This window comes from Peromyscus eremicus, chromosome 1 (assembly GCF_949786415.1).
Source record: "Peromyscus eremicus chromosome 1, PerEre_H2_v1, whole genome shotgun sequence".
NCBI lineage: Eukaryota > Metazoa > Chordata > Mammalia > Rodentia > Cricetidae > Peromyscus > Peromyscus eremicus.
In genome coordinates, this window is record NC_081416.1 from 8,566,464 (window position 1) to 8,585,467 (window position 19,004).

Below are 19,004 nucleotides of genomic sequence, written 5' to 3' on the forward strand. Positions count from 1 at the left end.
ACATGATGTTTGCGTGTTTTTTCTTGTTTATCTCTTATACATACAAATGTGTGTAATATATTACATTTTAAGAATAATTTGGCACCAAACTGTAGGAAAGACTTTTAACAACCCCTCCCTCATTCCACAGACTGTGATATAAACACAGGCATTTCTTAAGAAGCATACGAAGGGGCTGAGCACGGTGGCACACACCTTTAATTCCAATACTTTGGAGGCAGAGGCAGGTAGATCTCTGTGAATTTGAGGCCAGGATGGTCTATACAGTAAGTCCCAAGACAGCCAGGCTGTATAGAGAGACTGTGTCAAAAACAGAAAAACAACCCCACCCAACCCCCTACAAAACCCAATAAAACAAAACAAACACCACCACCACCACCACCACCACAAAAACAAAGACAGCAGTATATTTCGCTGCCTGGTGACACAGGCCTGTCATCCCAACACTTGGAAGGTGGAGGGAGATCTGGAGTTCAAGGTTGTCAACTGTGAATCTTGGCTAATCTGGGCTGTGTAACACTCAAAACCAACAAAAACGGAATAGGAGGAGGAGGCAAGAGAGGGGCAGCGGCAGCAGGGCCGGCAGCGAGACGATGAAGAGGTGGCTGCAGCAGCACTCTTATTTTCTGAACGTCCTGCCCAGCCCAGGACTGCCATGGACCTGTCTTTCTCCAGCGTCTCCACTGTTCTCAGTCTGGACTAGCTGGTCAAGCAGAGCTTCTCAAGATGGAAAACAGACGCAGCACTTGAGCCTGTTCAGTGGGATGTGTCTGGAACATCTTTTGCTTATGTACATGCTAACGTATAACTAAGGTGGATCGTGTTAGCAACCGTGACTCGACAGAAAGGCAGTCTGTTTTCGGCCAAGCACCGTCGAGTCCCTGCTTTTCGGGAGCTGTCTTACAGTCAGATACAAAATCAGTGGTGTTGTTTAAAGATAGGCTGGTATGGTCCTCAAGTACTGCTCAAATTTGACAAAGTCTTACATTGAATTCCTAATTATTTGGGTGACTACTACTTTATTATTACAACCTTACTGTAAAGAATTTGCAAATAAAAACATCACAGTGAAATTAATCAGACCTCAAGTTTATACATATCAACAAACTTCTACCTTGTTAGAGTGTATTTATGCCTTTGTTTTTGAGCCAAAGTTTCACTATGTACCCTAGACTGGAATTAAACTTGGGACTGCCTTGATTCAGAGTGCAAACCAATGATAGATTTGTAGCATGCACTGAGCAGGAAGAAGCTATTTTGGTAATGGAAACATCTTCCTCCAGTGGGGCCAGGTGGAGACGGAACCTGGAAAACTGGGGAAGGTGTAAGCCCGTGAGCACCCAGGTGAGGCCCAGTCACTGTGTGGACAGCTGCAGGTATGGATCTGCTCTTACAGGGTAGTCTCTAACAGCAGGGCCTGAGGAGTGAAAGAGAGGTCATTACTTGGGCAAGTGTGGCAACGCGAGTCCGAGAGGCCTCTGACTCAGTGGCGAAAGCGGTGAGACAGGCAGTTTATAAAGGACAGGCCGACAATCAAGGCTCTCACAGGCACATCTCGGAAGCACTGAGCACACTCTGCTCATCTACCGCCCAGTTAGTGTTCTTGAAGTTCGTATTTAGTGTTCTGTGGGAAATGACCTCCACAGACAACATTAGCTTGTAAAGAACACAGGAGCATCTTCACAGCTGGTCTCGGTAGCACTTGGCCTTTGCTCAATAGTCTTTCCTCTTGCTCTAGGCAGGTTCTGGTGCAACACTCATGGCCTCTCCCGCAGCCTGGCACCTCATTGTCACATCGCACTTCCTTTGTGAAAGCCTGATCAGGCCCTCCTGCCTCTGCAGTGCCCTTCCTTCCTTCCTTCCTAGGGAGGGCCGCCTCATCTCCCTGGGATGGAGAAACAGGCATCCAGCTTCTCTCCGCTGTATTCACATGAAGCGGTTACTACTCAGCCAGGCCAGACTTTGCCTTGGCACTGAACACTGCCTGGTCTCTGGCTTCTCAGTGGTAACAGGATCCCCATGGGCCATTTTCTTTACATCCAAATTCCTGTCTTGAGTTGCTAGGTATACCCTCACCCTTAGGCCCGAGGTCCTGCCTTGATTCTGTCATTAGTCCACAGAAAGGGGAAGAAGCAGCACTTCTGCAGCCCTGTGCTCTTGATGAGGACAGGGACATGAGCATCCCCAACACAGACTTCCATCTTCCAGGTTTCATGCTGTACTTGCTGGCCTCTTCACCTCCATCTGGTCTCCTAACACCTGACCTGATCAGTGAGTGGGAAGAATTCCAGAATTGCCCCACTCAGTCTGCCCTGCTCTTCAGTTAATTGAGCCATGCTTGCCTGGCTTTGGCAAGTACATGTGCATATACTCTCTTGCTCAATATTAACCTAAAGGTCAGATGGAGCCAAAAATCTTTTATATACACAGTACTAAGACACGAAGCTAACTAAGACATATTTTGAAACAAAGTCTCTATCATACTTTATATGTGCATATGCATACACACACACACACACACACACACACACACACACACACACACACAACTTTTTTTCCCAGACAGGGTAGCCCTGGCTGTCCTGTAACTTGCTTTGTAGATCAGACTTCCCTCGAACTCAGAGATCCTTCTGCCTCTGCCTCCTGAAGGCTAGGATTAAAGGCATGTGTCATCACCAACCTGGCAAAATATATATTTTTTTTAATTAAAAAAATTGAGATACAGTCTCACAGTGTAACCCTGGCTGGCTTGGAACTCCATACAATATGTTTTTAAAACTAAGTAACTTGAGAAGTCTACAAACTGAAGAAACTTGAGGGCAAAGGGAGGCTTACTCCTCCTTAGCCTCTCTGTGGACTAGTAAATTATATTTGGGCTACATTCTTTGGTTCCTTTTCCTCAAATGACCTTTCTTTCAGTTCAAACAATTGAAGCCAACATTTCCAAAATAGAAACCAGGTAGGAAGTAATGTTTAACCTTGTTAGTCCAGAACAACTTTGGGAGCATTTGCCTGCTCCTGCACCAAGGTGGCTGTATCTACACGTTCTCTCCTAAAAGCGGGCCATCTACTCTGAAGTCAAAGTCTATCACGGCAGTGACCGCTGCAAACCGCCCCCAGCAGTACCCAGCAGGAAAGGATGGGTGCCAGCACAGCCACTTCCTCCACACGTGACTGCTCTGTAGAAGGGTTTGTCTGGACTCGGCCTATGAGGAAAAACGTCCTCCTCCATGGCCAGCAGCCCCTGAAGAAGCTCTAGCACTACCCTGGCTCTAGGGCTGGGCTGGGCTGCTAACCTTTTTTTTTTAATTGAAAATATTTTTTTCATACCATATATTTAGATTATGTTTTTCCTTTCTTCCAATTTCTTCAGGATCTTCCCCACTTACTTAACAACCTAACTTTGTCCCTTATCCTCTCTTAAAAAACAACAACAAGCTGGGCGGTGGTGGCACACGCTTTTAATCCCAGCACTTGGAAGGCAGAGCCAGGAGGATCTCTGTGAGTTCGAGCCCAGCCTGGTCTACAGAGCGAGATCCAGGAAAGGCGCAAAGCTACACAGAGAAACCCTGTCTCGGAAAAAAACAAAACAAAACAAAACAAAACAAAAAAACCAAAACCAAAACCAACAAAACAAATACAAGCAAAAAGAAACAACACACACAAACCCCTTCCCCAAGAATGCCAGAAATCAAAGTAACAAAAGAGACCGGTAAGGCCAAAAACAACAAAGTCCAAACACAGCAGGACTGATGCACACATGGCACATATGAACTCATAGAGACTGTGGCAGCACGCACAAGGCCTGTACCGGTTAAAACCAGACGAGGTCCCAGCATTGATGGGGGAAGTGGGCATGGGCTCCCACCCCTAACCAAGAAGCTATCTGCAATTGATACCCACTGGGAAAGGGAAAATCAGTTTCCTCCAATGTAGCCTCATATGGCATATGAACCATGCCTAGGGTAGGCCCCATGCCCAGGAGTAGCTGACCAACACAAAATGAACTCAATGGCATTTTTGTATCACTTTGCTGTGCTACCTTTTAAAAATATATGTATCTCAGAAAACTATAATTTAAATCAAGACTACCCCAGGGAAATTCAGACAGGCTACTTCTTAACTACCACTTAATATAACATCCTCTTCCTCATCTTCATCCCATTAGTCAAAGTGTCTTGAATACTCTGAGAATCTTCCCTCTTGAAAACATATCTATAACTGGGCACGGTCGCTCACTACTATCATCCTGGCTCTTGGCAACCTGAGGCAAGAGGATTGTTGTAGCTAAAGTTTTCCTGCCTGGATCACAGTCAGGACAAATCTCTCTCACCTGCCAGTCCCACAGCCGCTCAGACCTGACCAAGTAGACACAGAGACTTATATTGGTTATAAACTGTATGGCCATGGCAGGCTTCTTGCTAACTGTTCTTACAGCTTAAATTAATTCATTTCTATAAGTCTGTACCTTGCCACGTGACTTGTGGCTTACCGGCATCTTCACATGCTGTTTGTCATCGTGGTGGCTGGCAGTGTCTCTCTGACTCAGCCTTCCACTTCCCAGCTTTATTCTCCTCCTTGTCCCGCCTATACTTCCTGCCTAGCCACTGGCCAATCAGTGATTTATTTATTGACCAATCAGCAACACATTTGACATACAGACCATCCCACAGCAGATTGTCTCTAGTATGAGACCAACTTGGACTAGACAAAGGGTTCTAGTCCAAAATGGTTTATGGTAAGGCCTTATCTCAGAAAACCCCAAACTAACAACAGCAGCAGCAGCAGCAACCAAAGAAGAAACCCCAGCACCTTTCACAGTTACATCATTCACTTGAAGCACATTATTTGGTCCATGGAATTAGGGAAGTTACCACTCTGACGTGGCTTTTCTACAGGGCTCTCTGGCTCACTACTTTGTTTGCAGTGTTGAACCTAGGGCCTTGCACGTTTTAGCTACTTCCCAGCGCCCCACCCCCCATAGGAGGCATCTCTACATAGCTCAGACTGGCTTTAATCTTCAGGTCCTTTTGCTTCTGAATGCTGGAATTACAGATGTGAACATCAAGCTGGGCTTACTGGCTTTTTGAGAAGAGTCTAATAATGAAGAGAAAGTGTCCATACAGTCTGTCATTTGATGATACCTATCCTATGACATATTGATCCTTAGTTGCCATTTCAAAATCACATTTTAAAAAATCTTAGAAGTGTGGGGAAGTGGTGGCACATGCCATTAGTCCCAGCACTTGGGAGGCAGAAGCAGGAGGATCTCTGAGTTCAAGGCCAGCCTGATCTACAGAGTAAGTTCCAGGGCAGTCAAGGTTATACAGAGAAACTCTGTCTCAAAAAAGCCAAAACCAAACCAAACCAAACCAAAAACAAACAACAAACAAAACACAAAACACCAAAACTTAGAATGATTTCTTGACTCTCTTCAGTGCACATCCTAATTCAATGAGCAAAATCAACGCTATTTCTTTTAAGGCAAGAAGTTCAGTGGGAAACTAGTATTTTGCCTAGTGACAGAACTTCCATGAGACTGAAAATAAGGGATTTCCCTACCCTCAGAACCAAGGTCAAGGCTGGCTCTGGAGGACAAAACCTGCAGTGTGTAGGGATAAAACCTAGAAGCAAAAGTTTTGGTGGCAAGCCTTTCCCAACAGAAATTCTTTGGGTTTTAAAAACAACTGTGGACTGGATAGATCTCTATCTTTTTCCCCTGCTAGGCATAAGGAATAACAAAACATGCATTTGTCATCTGAATCACAAATGACATTTAAAAATTTAAGTTCCATGTGGAAAGAAAACCTCACCATGATTAACTTGAAAGAATATTTAAACAACTCTCAAGGACAACCTAATAGCTTACAAACTTTTTAAAGTTTCTTCTTTTAACTAAATTTTTTTTATGCTTATGAATGTTTTGCTTGCATGCATGTCTGTTTACATGTCCTGGTGCCCTTGAAAGTCAGAAGAGGGCACTGGATCTCTGGAATCATAGATTGAAGTCATGGGACCCAGGCCCCTGGTTCTCCAAACAGCAGTCACCTCTCTAGCCCCTAATAACTTTAAATGTTAAGAAAAGAGTGATTGATAAATAACATTCAAGCTTGGTCTTGTAATACATGTCCTTTACTCATCCCTATTTTTAAATACTAAATACTAGTTTGTAGGAACATAGAATTTACCTAATCCTGAGTTATGTTCCTCTAGGGGTCCAAGAGAGCCCATGTTATGGTAGGAAAGCAAGAGACACAAATGTGGAAGACCCCTTCTTGAATTGACTTAGTCCCCTTTCTTACAATCTCTCTGAAGAATTGATAACCTCGCTCTAAGGATCACAGGACGCAATCTGATAGTTATAAACTTTCCTCAACTTTAGATTGTACCTCGTGATGCATACTCATCAAGTTTCAAGCCAATTAAAAAAAAATTAAATGAAGTTCCCTTGACTAAATATAGACTCAGTATTGCCGCCTTATCGTCATCTTCTAGCAATGAACCCCCTTTGGAAACCAAGTTTACCACTTTTTTCTACTAAAAGCTCCTCAAAACTTAATCATTCTCAACTCCAGCATGTTTTTCTACCCAAGAAGGACCATCTCAATGTTCACTTTAATAAGTAGCTCACTTCATCTTGAAATGTGCATTTATATCTGGACCAAGCTACCTCTGCAGGCTTTTAAAACTGCCCTTGACTGTCTCCTTACTCCCCCAGTCAGAAGGACACAGGGATTCAAGAGCCAATTCTTCATGCAGACACCATCACTACTGCTCATCTCTACTTTCCACCTGGTTCTTCATTCTGAGGTGACTTGGGGAGGAGAAATTCTTTCAAAACAAAAGTCAGTGTTTTATCTAAATATACCTAAAAACTAGTTCACTGTGGGTGGACTTGGCTCTCTGTAAGAACAGAACAGAACAACACAGAACAAACACACTAGAGCTGCACCGAAGTAAGCACAAAGGTGCCACTAGTAATTCTGGTGGTCTGAATCTGTGGTCAATACACCAGGTCTGTCTGCCACAGACCTCCATTTTATCACCCACAAAGTGAGAGTCATACCTTCTACTTTATTGGGCTGGTGGGGAGAGGGTCAAGTGTGCTAATATGTGAAAAGCACTTAGCATAATCTTTGGTATACAGAGACATAAAACAGCAGGTATTATCAACTACTTCCTTAGTACAAAGAAGGAAGTCATCATATTGTCACAAGTATGAGACCTGTAGGCAGTCACTCCTGTTATGGTTGACGTGTTCTCTATCTCCACAGGCATTACAACCACAGTGGGTGACACTGGTCTTGGGGAACTAGGATCTGCTAAAACAGAGCTGAGGGACAGTCTCGCGAGAATAAGCAACAAAAGAAATGGCATCCAAGTTCCTCACAACAAACATAGTATTTACAGTCTAAGAAAAAAGTAGAGTGCCAGAACTGGAAACTGGATTGTTAGGTAGTCACACCCCCTAGTGGCCACAAAGAAAACGGCTCTTTAAAATGATAGTCTGGCCAAGATCATTTGCATATGTACGCGAGTTTAAAAATAGCTCATTTACTTTTATGGGTTTTCTGCCCATTAAAAAAGATAATGTTACGAGACATGATGAAATATTAACTTAAAGACACAAGCAATCATTTTCTAATCTAGGTGAGAACCAGGGGTAAGGAGACTTTTGATCTGAAACACTGTTTTCCATCACTGAGTTATTTACAAGCTGAGGTAACCAAGACTATCAATCTTTGATTAACCAGAACCTTCAATTAACACATTTTTTCCCCTCTTGTACTCCATTTTATGACAAAGCGGGGAAAATTGAAAATAAATTATCCACATGAGGAATTTGGTTGAAAACCTATAAGAGTGTGTTTCCCTCTTTGTAGACAGGGTCTCCTACATCTAAGGACTGAACTCCTGACCTTCTGTGCCTTCATCTCTCAAGTGCTGGGATTACAGGTGTTTCTAGGGCGGGCTATTCTAAGTAGAAAAAAAACAGGATAGAAATGATATTCGTGCTATGATTATCAACCTACAGGAAATACAGACATAATTGGGCAAGAACTAGAAGGGAATGAAAAATTACAACCTTATTTTTTTTTTGGGCGAAAACAGTGGACTTCCTTTTTCCTGCTCTTCTCCTTCCACTGTTGTTTCAATGGTTGTAATGTTGTGAGCCAGTGCACAGCTTACATCTTCTACCCTAGCAGCATTCTCAGGCCGCCACATCCGGCCAGGACAAAAAGGTTTTCTACACACACACTCACACACACACTCTCTCTCACTCTCTCTCTCTCTCTCTCTCTCTCTATATATATATATATATACACACACACACACACGCATATATATATATATATATACACATGCATATATACACACTTATATAAATGTGTGATACTTGATACATATATGCATGTGACTTTTTTTGTTTTTGTTTTTTTCTAAGAGAAAGTCTTGCTATTGAAACCTTGGCTGTCCTAGAACTCACAGAGATCCACCTGCCTCTGCCCCCTGACTACTGGAATTAATGGCATGTGCTACTAAGCCCAGCTATATATACGAATGTTTAACTAAATTGAAAATGGATTTATCAGAGATCTCCTTACTCAGAAGACAATCTAATAGTTCCACTGTTTTACATAAAACTTGGCAGACCACAATGTATAAACTAAGAAATCATTCCTGAATGGAAACTTCATTATACCAAATGCATATATTTAAAATACTGTTTATTTGTGATTTAACATTAATTAGCATAACATCTAAGAGCAATATCAGATAACTTTTACACATTTCTCCACAGGACACTGAGTTCACTGGCTCATTCATTATGCCAAAGCAAGTAAATAGAAGCATTAGCAAAAGGTGCAATAGTTTATACTGTTGTGTTTAAAAAATATTTATGCACATTGCATTCATTTAGATATATATATATTCTTTAAAAGTTATGGAAAAGGATAGTTCACAAGTTACTGTGTCTACATGTGTTGTAATACAACAAAAACGGTGTAGAACATAAAACGGTCCTCAGATACATAGTTCAGCAACTCAGAGTTTCCACTACGAGATGAACAGACTCCAGTAGTTAGTGAGATCTAAAATGACATTTGCAGGCTCTGTTTCAAGTTTGCATCAGCACACAGTCAGACAGAACCGGCCCAGAGAACACTGTGGTCAATGTAACTTCCGCATGCCAACTCGCCCTCCAGGACGCCTTTATTATGTGTACTCACTGAGTAGTTTGGAACATCCATTTACATTGATCTGTGACATCACTTGGGAAAATGGAAAAAACTATATTAAACCTAGGTTTAAATTTGTATATACAGTAGAAAGTTAAAAGAATTTTTAAGTTTGCAAAAATCAAGAAGTGGTAGTTTTCTTGCTGGTGGGATTAGACCTGCTGATTGGTTCTAGTGCTGTCCTCTAAAAGTACGTATGTACGTACGTTTTAATCTCTTTATAACTCAACTATCAACCAAGACTGACTTTGGTAGAGAAACAGAATTTTAGAAATTTGGGACTGATTTTCAATAAAACAAACTATGTATTTCACTGTGGATATACGTCATCATCAAAGTAGACTCTTCCTTCCCATCCTTTCCCTTACTTCCCCTTTCCCTTTCAACCTTTTCATTTGGTTCCTTAGGAGATACTCTTCAGCCGTCAGCAATACTAAGAGAAAAATACATTATACGGTTCAAATAGGAATCTAGACCTTTCTATGCCCTTTGGATGCCATGTCCCTGGACTCTTGAACTACACTGGGTATCAAGCAGCCTGAGGGATGCTCTACTGCCAACTGATTGGTAGATGCACATGACACCTTATACTGAAGGGATACAATTGTTTCAACATACAAAAATTGTTTTTGCCAGAGTTAAACTAAATAATTCATGTTATGTGTACAAAATCCCCTCTATGAAAAATAAGGGGCTTTCTAAACTAATAAAAAAGGAAGTTCTTCAAAAATTATAGTTTATTAAAATGACTTTTTTGGCAAATAGTTACTTCAGGTGAGGGAATTTCATACAATGAATAAAATTCCAAACAAATCTTTTCTTAAAACATCTAAAAAAATTATGTGCCAGTGTATACTAATGCTACAGATTCTTGTTGTAGAAGCTTTGAAAGCATTCCATTAATGCCCACTGTAACAATGGGGATCCAAAAGACACAGTCAATAATCATGACAAAATTGTAGTCTGATTAGCAAGTGAGGCAGCTGTTGAGAAGTCAAAATTCTCACTCGTTCACTGGCAATTTCCTTCCAACAGAAATGGTGGAGAAGGCCTGAAGTAACAGACAGGTGTCTGTTAGTGATCAACAACAATAATACTTCATGAGGGTAGTGCTAAGTAAAACTAGCAACTGTTTAAAAGTTCAAAACCATTTTTGGACATATAAAAAGAGATGAATTTAAAAGTTTTCCATAATGTTTTTCTTTTAGTAAAACTTCTTTCCAGTTTTTAAAGTCCAGTTTGCTACATACCCCCCAATCCGATCTACCACTGGTATATTAACAATGAACTAAAATGTGGTATTTAATTGTGCAATGTCACATTGTAATATACAAATTACAAAAAGACTACTTATGCCTCAACTTTCTCCTTTTTTTTGCTCTTTTTGAGAAAAGAAGGTGTGCGGAACTTCTTCTTTTTCTTGGATGGTGACTTTGAAGGTGAGCCATCAGGTGACAGGACCTCTTCAGTCCTTTCTGGAGACTTAATGGTGATCTCGATGTTCTCTATGGTCGTGCTCGTAGTTAACCTACTGACCCGCTGAGCAAGCTCATCTTCAACATCATGCATCTCATCCTTGCCGTTCACAATCATGACAGGCACATCCATGGAGGTGAGGCTCTTGGAAAATAGCTCGTGGTTTTCTACAAAAGGGGAAGGTTTGGGGGGATTATGATTTACACAGTCAACATTTCTATTTAGTTCTCAAAACAGAAGTTTTAGTAATGTACTGAGGCATTGCTTTAATTTTAATGAGGACAGATTATTATTTTTAATAACCTATGTATCTATTAGCATGAAGCTAAGCTTAAGTGATACAGAGGGAGGAGAACACAGGCATTAAAGGAGTCAAAGATAACTGTAGTTTGATGTCATGTCATTTCACTGTAAATGAAATCATTATAAATGAAGATGACAACACATTTTTCTCTAGTTTGAGGGTCATTTGACATTAGAAACTGTAAAGAACTTCATGCTATTGGTTAAAGATGTATGACATGACAAGTCAATTTTAATTCCACAAATTCTTTTTTTTTTTTTTTTTTTTTTTTTGGTTTTTCGAAACAGGGTTTCTCTGTGTAGCTTTGCGCCTTCCCTGGAGCTCACTCTGTAGCCCAGGCTGGCCTCAGAGATCCGCCTGGCTCTGCCTCCCCAGTGCTGGGATTAAAGGTGTGCGCCACCACTGCCCGGCTAATTCCACAAATTCTTAAAAAATTATGGGTTAGCCCAAGGCAGGCAAAAGTGAATCAATATAAATGATGAATAAAAGTAGCATCCCATTTCATAAATATGTAACATTCTGGGAGAATTCAGTAAAACTCTGGCATAGTTACTGTGAACAAGTGTTCAATTTCTTACATGGGTACAATCGACAAGATTCTTACGATGTGAAGGCTATGGGAAATTACATTGAATACCTTCTAATTTTTCAGGGACATTTTGCGGTGATTGAGTTTGAGACTGAATTTGTGAAAGAGATGCAGCGTCATCTGAGAGTGACTCCTGCTCAGCGTCTGTTAAATAAGATGTTCAGTTAAAAGCCATGCAAACAAAACAAGGAAGCTTACGGTTTCAGAGGTTAGTGTGCACATCCAATGCCTGCTCACAGAGGCGGTAAGTTCTTCAGCTATGAGCTGAGCACGCTAAGAGCTATCCCACATGTCAGTGATTATGATTCTGAGGAGATTAACATGTTAAAACTTTTGACCATGAACTGTAATTTTTCATACTGGGTTAAAAGAAGCATGGATATTGGCAGCCCAGACAAAGAATACATATGCATTTAGCTTTTGCTAGTATGGGAAACCGAAATCTACATAGCCAGATGAGAAGAGTTACAGAGCCTCACCAGTGATGCCACATTAATGAGGCAGAATGGTTCACTGAGTTTCTAACCATTTCCAGTTAGTGATTCCTGTTAGAGACTATTAGTGAGCTAATGCAGGAATGTAAAAGAAATTACTTACAAAGTTATATGCAAAAAGTGATGTCTAGAGTATATCTATTAACTGGCATCTTTAGGCTTTCAAAAATAAGAGATTAAATAGGGACATTTTATAAAATATAATAAAATGTTTCTGTCTTATGTTAGAACAAACAGTTAAATATGCCATTGAGAAAAATTTGCTGTAAGTACATTAATGAGTAGGGTAAGTTGCTTTTGTGATAAAGTGTATACACTGATAAAAATGGTTTCTTGGATGGTCCAGATGTCACTAGCCATTAGCTATCAGGTAACCCATGGTATTTAACATAGACCCCCACCCCTTGCCCCAGCCCTGGCTGTCTGGAACTTGGCCACACAGACAATTATTTTAGTATTGGCTTCTGCTTTGCTTTGGTAGAAATGCTAACTGGGCACTGTAGATGAGCCAATGCAGGAGCTCTTAGTGGATCAGAGACTTGTAATTTTCTACCCTGATTCCTGCTTACCCAGATGACTTTATACATAATTCACTGTCTATTTTTCAGGTGGCTTAAAGACCCAGCCCTGAGAAACCCTGCTAAGATCAATCTCTTACTCTAGAGCAAAGCAGAGCTAGGACTCAACTGCTAGGGCTTTTTCATTAGTAATTTATTTATTTACTTTTTTGAGACAAGATTTCCCTATTTAGCCTAGGCTAGTCTTCCATTTACAATCCTGTTGCCTCATCCTCTGGTGCTGGGATTACAGGCATATGCCTCCATACTTGACTCTTCACTACCAGTTCTTAACTACCCACTTATAAACTTCCAAAGACTTCCAAAGTCATGGAAACTCAATGCAGTAGAGCACCCAAAGTAACTTCAAATTCCTAGCAGTATATGCTAAATGTTGATGTAGAAATGCTTCTCCTGGCACCCTGACACCAGGAACAGAGATCTCACAAAGCATCACAGTCATGTCCTTGAGAATCTGTGACCAACAATCCACATACCATGTAATGGTCAAAGCAAGAGCTCTCTTTACTTTGTCTAGAAATCCTCTGGTCCTCTGGGCCTTGGTGTTCTAAACTGAAGGTAACACAGCCCACGTTCAGACTGCTTTCTGAGAAGAACAGGTTTCTCTATCTGAACAAGTAGGAGTGCTTTTCTGCAGTTTAGCCTCACCTGCACCTGGAAAGGACTAGAGCAGATGAGCTACAATACAATGCAAAAGCTCTGACTGCCTCTGTCATCCAGCTTGGGTGCTCTATGTTATCAGTGTGGTGATCCCAGACCTAACCTAAGAGGAACTGACCGTCCAGGCCTCGTTGCTTTCTTTCGATTGTCTTCGTATATTCTTCAAGTTCTCCTTCCGTGAGATGACTGAATGGGTTAGGAGGAGCTGGTGGGCCCTGATCGTCATCTTCGAATTGCATGGTCTTACAAAGAAAAAAACCCAACAACTTCGATTCAGTATCAAATGCTTTACATATCTTTATCTACCTATTTACACACACACACACACACACACACACACACACACACACACACACACACACAATTACATTCCCAAATAAATGCTTGTGATTACCTACTTCATAGTAATTGTAAGAAATGACAAAGCAACATGATTTTTAACTTTTAAAATACTCTGAGCAGATTATAAACAGAACTACCATATGATCCAACTATATAATTCCTAAGTATATACCTGAAGCAGCCAGTCAATATATAATAGAGATACATGGGAACAGATGAGTAGACAAAGAAAGTGTACATATATACAAAGGAGTATTATTATTTAGCCACAAAGAACAACAAAATCAGATTATTGCAGGAAAATGGTTGTAACCAGAGATCATCATGTTAAGTGAAAACATGACAGATCCAAAAGGATGCATTATCACCAAGTTATCTCTCATATGTGAAGTCTGGAATATAAAGGGATTATGAAAACAGGAAGGTGGCTATTTGGGAAGAGGAATGGGGCTGGGAAGAGGATAAGCAAAAATAATGGGGCATGAATATGATCATGTATATGGAAAAATTCCAGAGGAGCTTTGGAATTTTACTCATGGTATGAAATTTCCTCACCTGAAGTAATTTTGCCAAAAAGCCATTTTAATAAACTATAAGTTTTGAAAAACTCTGTAAGTTCCAAAGTTTCAGATCTCACTCCAAGGCCTATGACCCATTCTGAGGCAACTTTGTCCAAGATGAGGGGCAGGATCTAGTTTCAGTCTTCTGTATGTGTATGGTTTTGCTCAGGGTTACTTGGGTGATTTGGGGTCTTTTGTACTTCCAGGTGAATTTTAGTTTTCTTGCACTTTTTCTAAAGGCTAAAGATAGTGAATATTTTTTTCCATGTAGTCATTCTGTTGCATTTATGGACCAGCTTATTTGTTGTTTGGGTGCTTAGCTTTTGGAGTTCTTTATGTCTTCTCAGTACTAATCACTTGTCAGAAGAATAGCGAGCCAAGGGATTTCTTCCCTTCTCTTTGCTGTTGCTCCCCACTGCTGTGTGGACACTTCAAATTTCGTCATGTCAAGACGGCTGTCAACTCCTGCTTAGTTCTGCATCTAACTGGAGTTCCTTTCATAAAGTTGCTGCCTAGCTCTCCAGGTTCCTTCCCCAGGATGTTTTTCACAGCAGTGTCAGAACTCCAGCTTCTGATTAAAGTCTTTGATACATTTTGCATTGAGTTCTGTGCAGGGTGAGAAGCAGGGACCTGGTTTTGGCCCTCTATAAGTAGACAGGCAGTTCCCCTGCCTTTTCTCTATATTTGTCTTTGGCACTTTGTCAAGTCATGTGGATACAGCTGTGGGGTTCTTTGGGGTTCTCTGTTGTATCCTGCTGATTTACATGCAGGGCTGTCTGTCACTGCCAGGTTTGTTTTTTTTTTAACTATGGCTCTGTAGAATAATTTGGAGTCACGTATTGTAATACTCCCAATCCTTCCTTCCTCCTTTTCTCCTAGAATGAAACCAACTTGATCATGGTGTGTGATGTTTCAATGTGTTCTTGAATTTGATCTGCAAATATTTTACTGAGGATTTCTGCATCTGTGTTCATTAAGAAAACTGGCCTACAGCTCCCCCCCCCCCCCACTGTATCTTTATCTGGTTTTGGAATTAAGGTATTATTGTTTATGTAGAATGAGTGAAAGTGTTCCTTTTCTATTTTATGAGCTAGTAGTTTAAGGAACAATGGTACTCTTCTTCAAACGTATGATAGAATTCAACAGTGACTGTCCAGCCCAAGGGTTTTCTTTGCTGGGAGACTGTTACTGCTTTGGTATTGTTTTGAAGGGAGCAGACAAAAGCACCTTGGCCTAAGCAGAGCCATTTTGACTTCAGATTCCATTTTACCTGTAGGGTGAAACAAAGTCCAAGTTCCCAGGGGGACTGTCCAGAAGCTAACCAACTTCCTCAGGCTGATTTATTAACAAACAAACAAATACCAAATATGACACACCTCCTAGGGGGGTTGGGGGGAAGGACTGGAAGCATTTTGTAAACAGGTTGAACTAAATACTCATCCATAAAAGGGTCACCACTGTTCTTAGCTCTAAGATGAACTTTCCCCCACATTTTCTAATCTCTGAAATTGGGAATCATAATTATAGCTTCCTATAAACAATCCCCAAAGCATAATGCCTGTTCCTAACAACAAAATCTAACAACAAAAGGAACAGATGAATCTAACTGGTTGGACATTCTGTGTTGGTTGACAATGATGGAACAGATAAGGAAAGCCCCAATCCCTGAATCCTGAGTGGTGAAAATGTAACTGTAACTTGGCACAGGTGTGCTTATAAACCCCACTTCTGCCCTGGCTCCCGAGTCCTGTCCTTCAGCTCTGACCTATCTGCACCCCCGATTAGGTGATTACTAGAGACTCAGGAACCCTTAAGTGTTGTTGCTGTCCTTCCTCGTGGCACACAACGGACACCTCTGTAGCAGCTGCTTGGTATTGATCTGTTGAGTTTGTTGTTTTTTTTTTTTTTTTTTAACTTCTTGGCCCAATTTTGGTAAGTCACAGGTATGTAGAAATTGATCAATTTCTTTTATATTTCCCAACTTATTACAATGTAAATTTTCAGAGTACTCCCTAATGACTGTCTGAATTTCAATATCCCACTTTTCAACTCTAATTTCATTATTTGTCTTCTTTCTCATTTGTTTAGTATGGCCTCTAGCAGCTAGCTAGCTAGCTAGCTAGCTAGCTACCTACCTACCTACCTACCTACTACCTACCTACGTATGTACATATGTATGTATAGTTTCCACTCTGATCTTCATTCTTTTCTCTTACTAAATTTGGAGTTGGCTTATTTTCATTGTAAGCTACATCACTAAGGTTATTTATTTGCAATCTCTTTTGTGTGTGGTTTTGAGGGTCAAGTGAAAAGGTCTGGGGAGAGCTATGGCAATGTACCCTGAGCATCATGCTGACATGAAAGAAGAGCAATTATTCACTTAAGGCTGGGAGCTGGCTGTGTGAGAAAGGAAAGAATGTACATGGGAGACCCACCTGGTCAATAGCAAACACATAACAACATAAACCCTGGAAGCTGATTTATTAACAAACAAACAAACACCAAATATGACACACCTCCTAGGAGGATGGGGGGAAGGACTGTTTTGTAAACAGGTTGAGCTAAATGCTCATCCATAAAAGGGTCACCACTGTTCTTACCTCTAAGATGAACTTTCACCCACATTTTCTAATCTCTGAAATTGGAAATCATAATTATAGCTTCCTACAATAAATGGCAGTGCCTTTTCTCTTTAAGCGAGAAATAAATAAATACTTGATAACTGATAAAGTGAGTCAAGGTTTAAAACTAATAAACCAAGAAAAAGCAGATTAAAAAAAAGTGTATTTTAGATGGGTGTCATGCCATGCTGTCCAGGCTCTCCTCACACTTTCAATCCTCCTTTCTTGTCCTCCAAAATCAGAATTACAGGTGTGTAGACCTGGAGCATAAAGATGCTATTTAAAAACATGAAGGCAAGTGCTTGAAGCAATTGAAGGAACAGTCAGTCTTTGCCTCTGGAAACTGGGGATGAGATGGATTCTTTTGACTTTTACATTTTTACTGTTAGCAACCTCAGTTAAAAAAAGAAAGCAAAGAATCTATGTGGCAGATCAAAACCCAAGATACAACGCCTCAGACTTACAGAAGGTGGCTTGTCCACAACAATTCCTGCGAGCAGTTGAGACTGTGGTCCTGCTGTTTTCAGATCGTATCGATTCTGTTCCCGAATCTGAATGGAAATAGTAAGTTCTTGGGGTCACCATGCAAATGACCTCTGCCTTCTCTTTTCCTAAAAGCTACTGTTTGACACTCCCAAGGAAGAGTCTCTTTAGTTTTCACCTCCATGAAGTAAGGCCCCTTTTATCTCCACCCTCTTGGCTCTCAGTTTCCTACTGTCTTACGCTGTGAGAGAATTGTACTTCCCACTGCTATGAAGGACTTTAAAGCAGAAACATGTCATAGAGCCTGTTCACTGATGACTAGCACAGAGCTGGAGGTAGCCAATCAAGCTAAAACTCATGAATTTAACTCTTAGGTTTTCATACTTCTAAGCATGTGATCAGATCCCATCCCTAGTGAATTACACTGAACAGGATAAAGATGTCTTCTCTGGCCACAGAGCCATGGCTTACCTTATTTCTCTTTTCTAGCACCTCAGTTGGGTTCGTGTTTAAAGGAACAAACTGATTGGGATCTTCAATTTTGATAGGTGTTCCACTACTAACTTTCGAAGAGTCCTCTGCTTTCATCCACTAAAGAATAAAGAATAAAATTATTTCTAGAGGAAAGCTAAAATCATTTCTAGAGGAAAGCTTTGCGTTAAAGAAATATTAGACACTGAGTAGCCCAGCAGAGTCTCAAGGGGGCATATTTTACTAAGAAGTGTCTTTGGAGCTAACTCCTACCTCATGCTAGTCAGAGATGCCTCCCCAAAACACTCACTCTGGAGGAAGCAAACGACATTACAGTGCATATGAGTAATTAATCACACTTCTAATTAAAGCTCCCTCCTTTTGACAGCTGAAAGCAGGATGTGGAAACTACTTCAGACAGACAGATAGCATGACTGTGCATTAACTGCTGTTTGGAGTTCTGTCTCCTGCACTGAATCATCAGGTGACAACAGCCAAGAAGTCATAGAAAGACTCAAGGAATGTCTTTAAGGTACATTTTTTTAGATTTTTGCCTTTTAGTTTTGGCTGAAATTGAACAGACTTGAATTAGAATGCTTTAGTGAGTAATCTGAAGCATGTAGCATAATGGGAACCACAGTGTTTAGAGGACCTTCTAGAACTCTTCTTACTCACTCTACACACTATCTAATCCTGAGAGAAGGCTAAGTAAGATCAGTGGTGGCTGACTGGCAAGCTCTGATTATTAAATGAATTCTGGGAAACGTTTGAGTTTAATTATGTATCTTTTCCTGGAGATAATTGAATTAGATAATTAGAATTAAATGTCTAAACATTTCCATATTGAATGTTATTCATTTAGATGACAGGTTGAACTAATTTTAATAGCTAAGGAATATTTGGTGGAGCTACTGGGTGCTTTAATCCCAGCACTCAGAAGGCAGAAGTGGGCAGGTCTCTGTGAGTTCCAGGCCAGCCAGGACTACATAGGAAGACCTTCTCTCTTCACCCAACCCCAAATAAGTCTGATGTTATGTACTCCAAAACCAAGCCAAATCTGAACCAAAAAATTTGAGACAACTCAATCTCTATCTATAAGGTCATGCCAAAAAATAAGTATATACTGTAGACTGACTCATGCAATTATGGCACGATTTGGTGTTGGAAGTGTTCATGTTTCAATG

The 19,004-nt window shown here is 40.7% G+C and overlaps 1 protein-coding gene across 5 annotated transcripts in view; it reads right to left on the reverse strand.

Annotated features, from left to right (window-relative positions):
• Positions 1–8,712: 8,712 nt before the first annotated feature.
• Positions 8,713–19,004, reverse strand: part of Add3 (adducin 3) — a 110,947-nt gene continuing 100,655 nt past the window's right edge. For 4 of the 5 annotated variants that reach the window (XM_059256597.1, XM_059256590.1, XM_059256612.1 and 1 more), the window contains exons 11-15: positions 17,821–17,940; positions 17,331–17,417; positions 13,462–13,585; positions 11,660–11,755; positions 8,713–10,885 (exon numbers count right to left, since the gene is read on the reverse strand). In XM_059256597.1, the coding sequence (XP_059112580.1) occupies positions 10,593–10,885; positions 11,660–11,755; positions 13,462–13,585; positions 17,331–17,417; positions 17,821–17,940 (720 nt within the window). In that variant the 3' untranslated portion in view covers positions 8,713–10,592. The remainder of the gene's footprint in view (positions 10,886–11,659; positions 11,756–13,461; positions 13,586–17,330; positions 17,418–17,820; positions 17,941–19,004) is intronic. The other variant, XM_059256616.1, reaches the window with a different exon arrangement.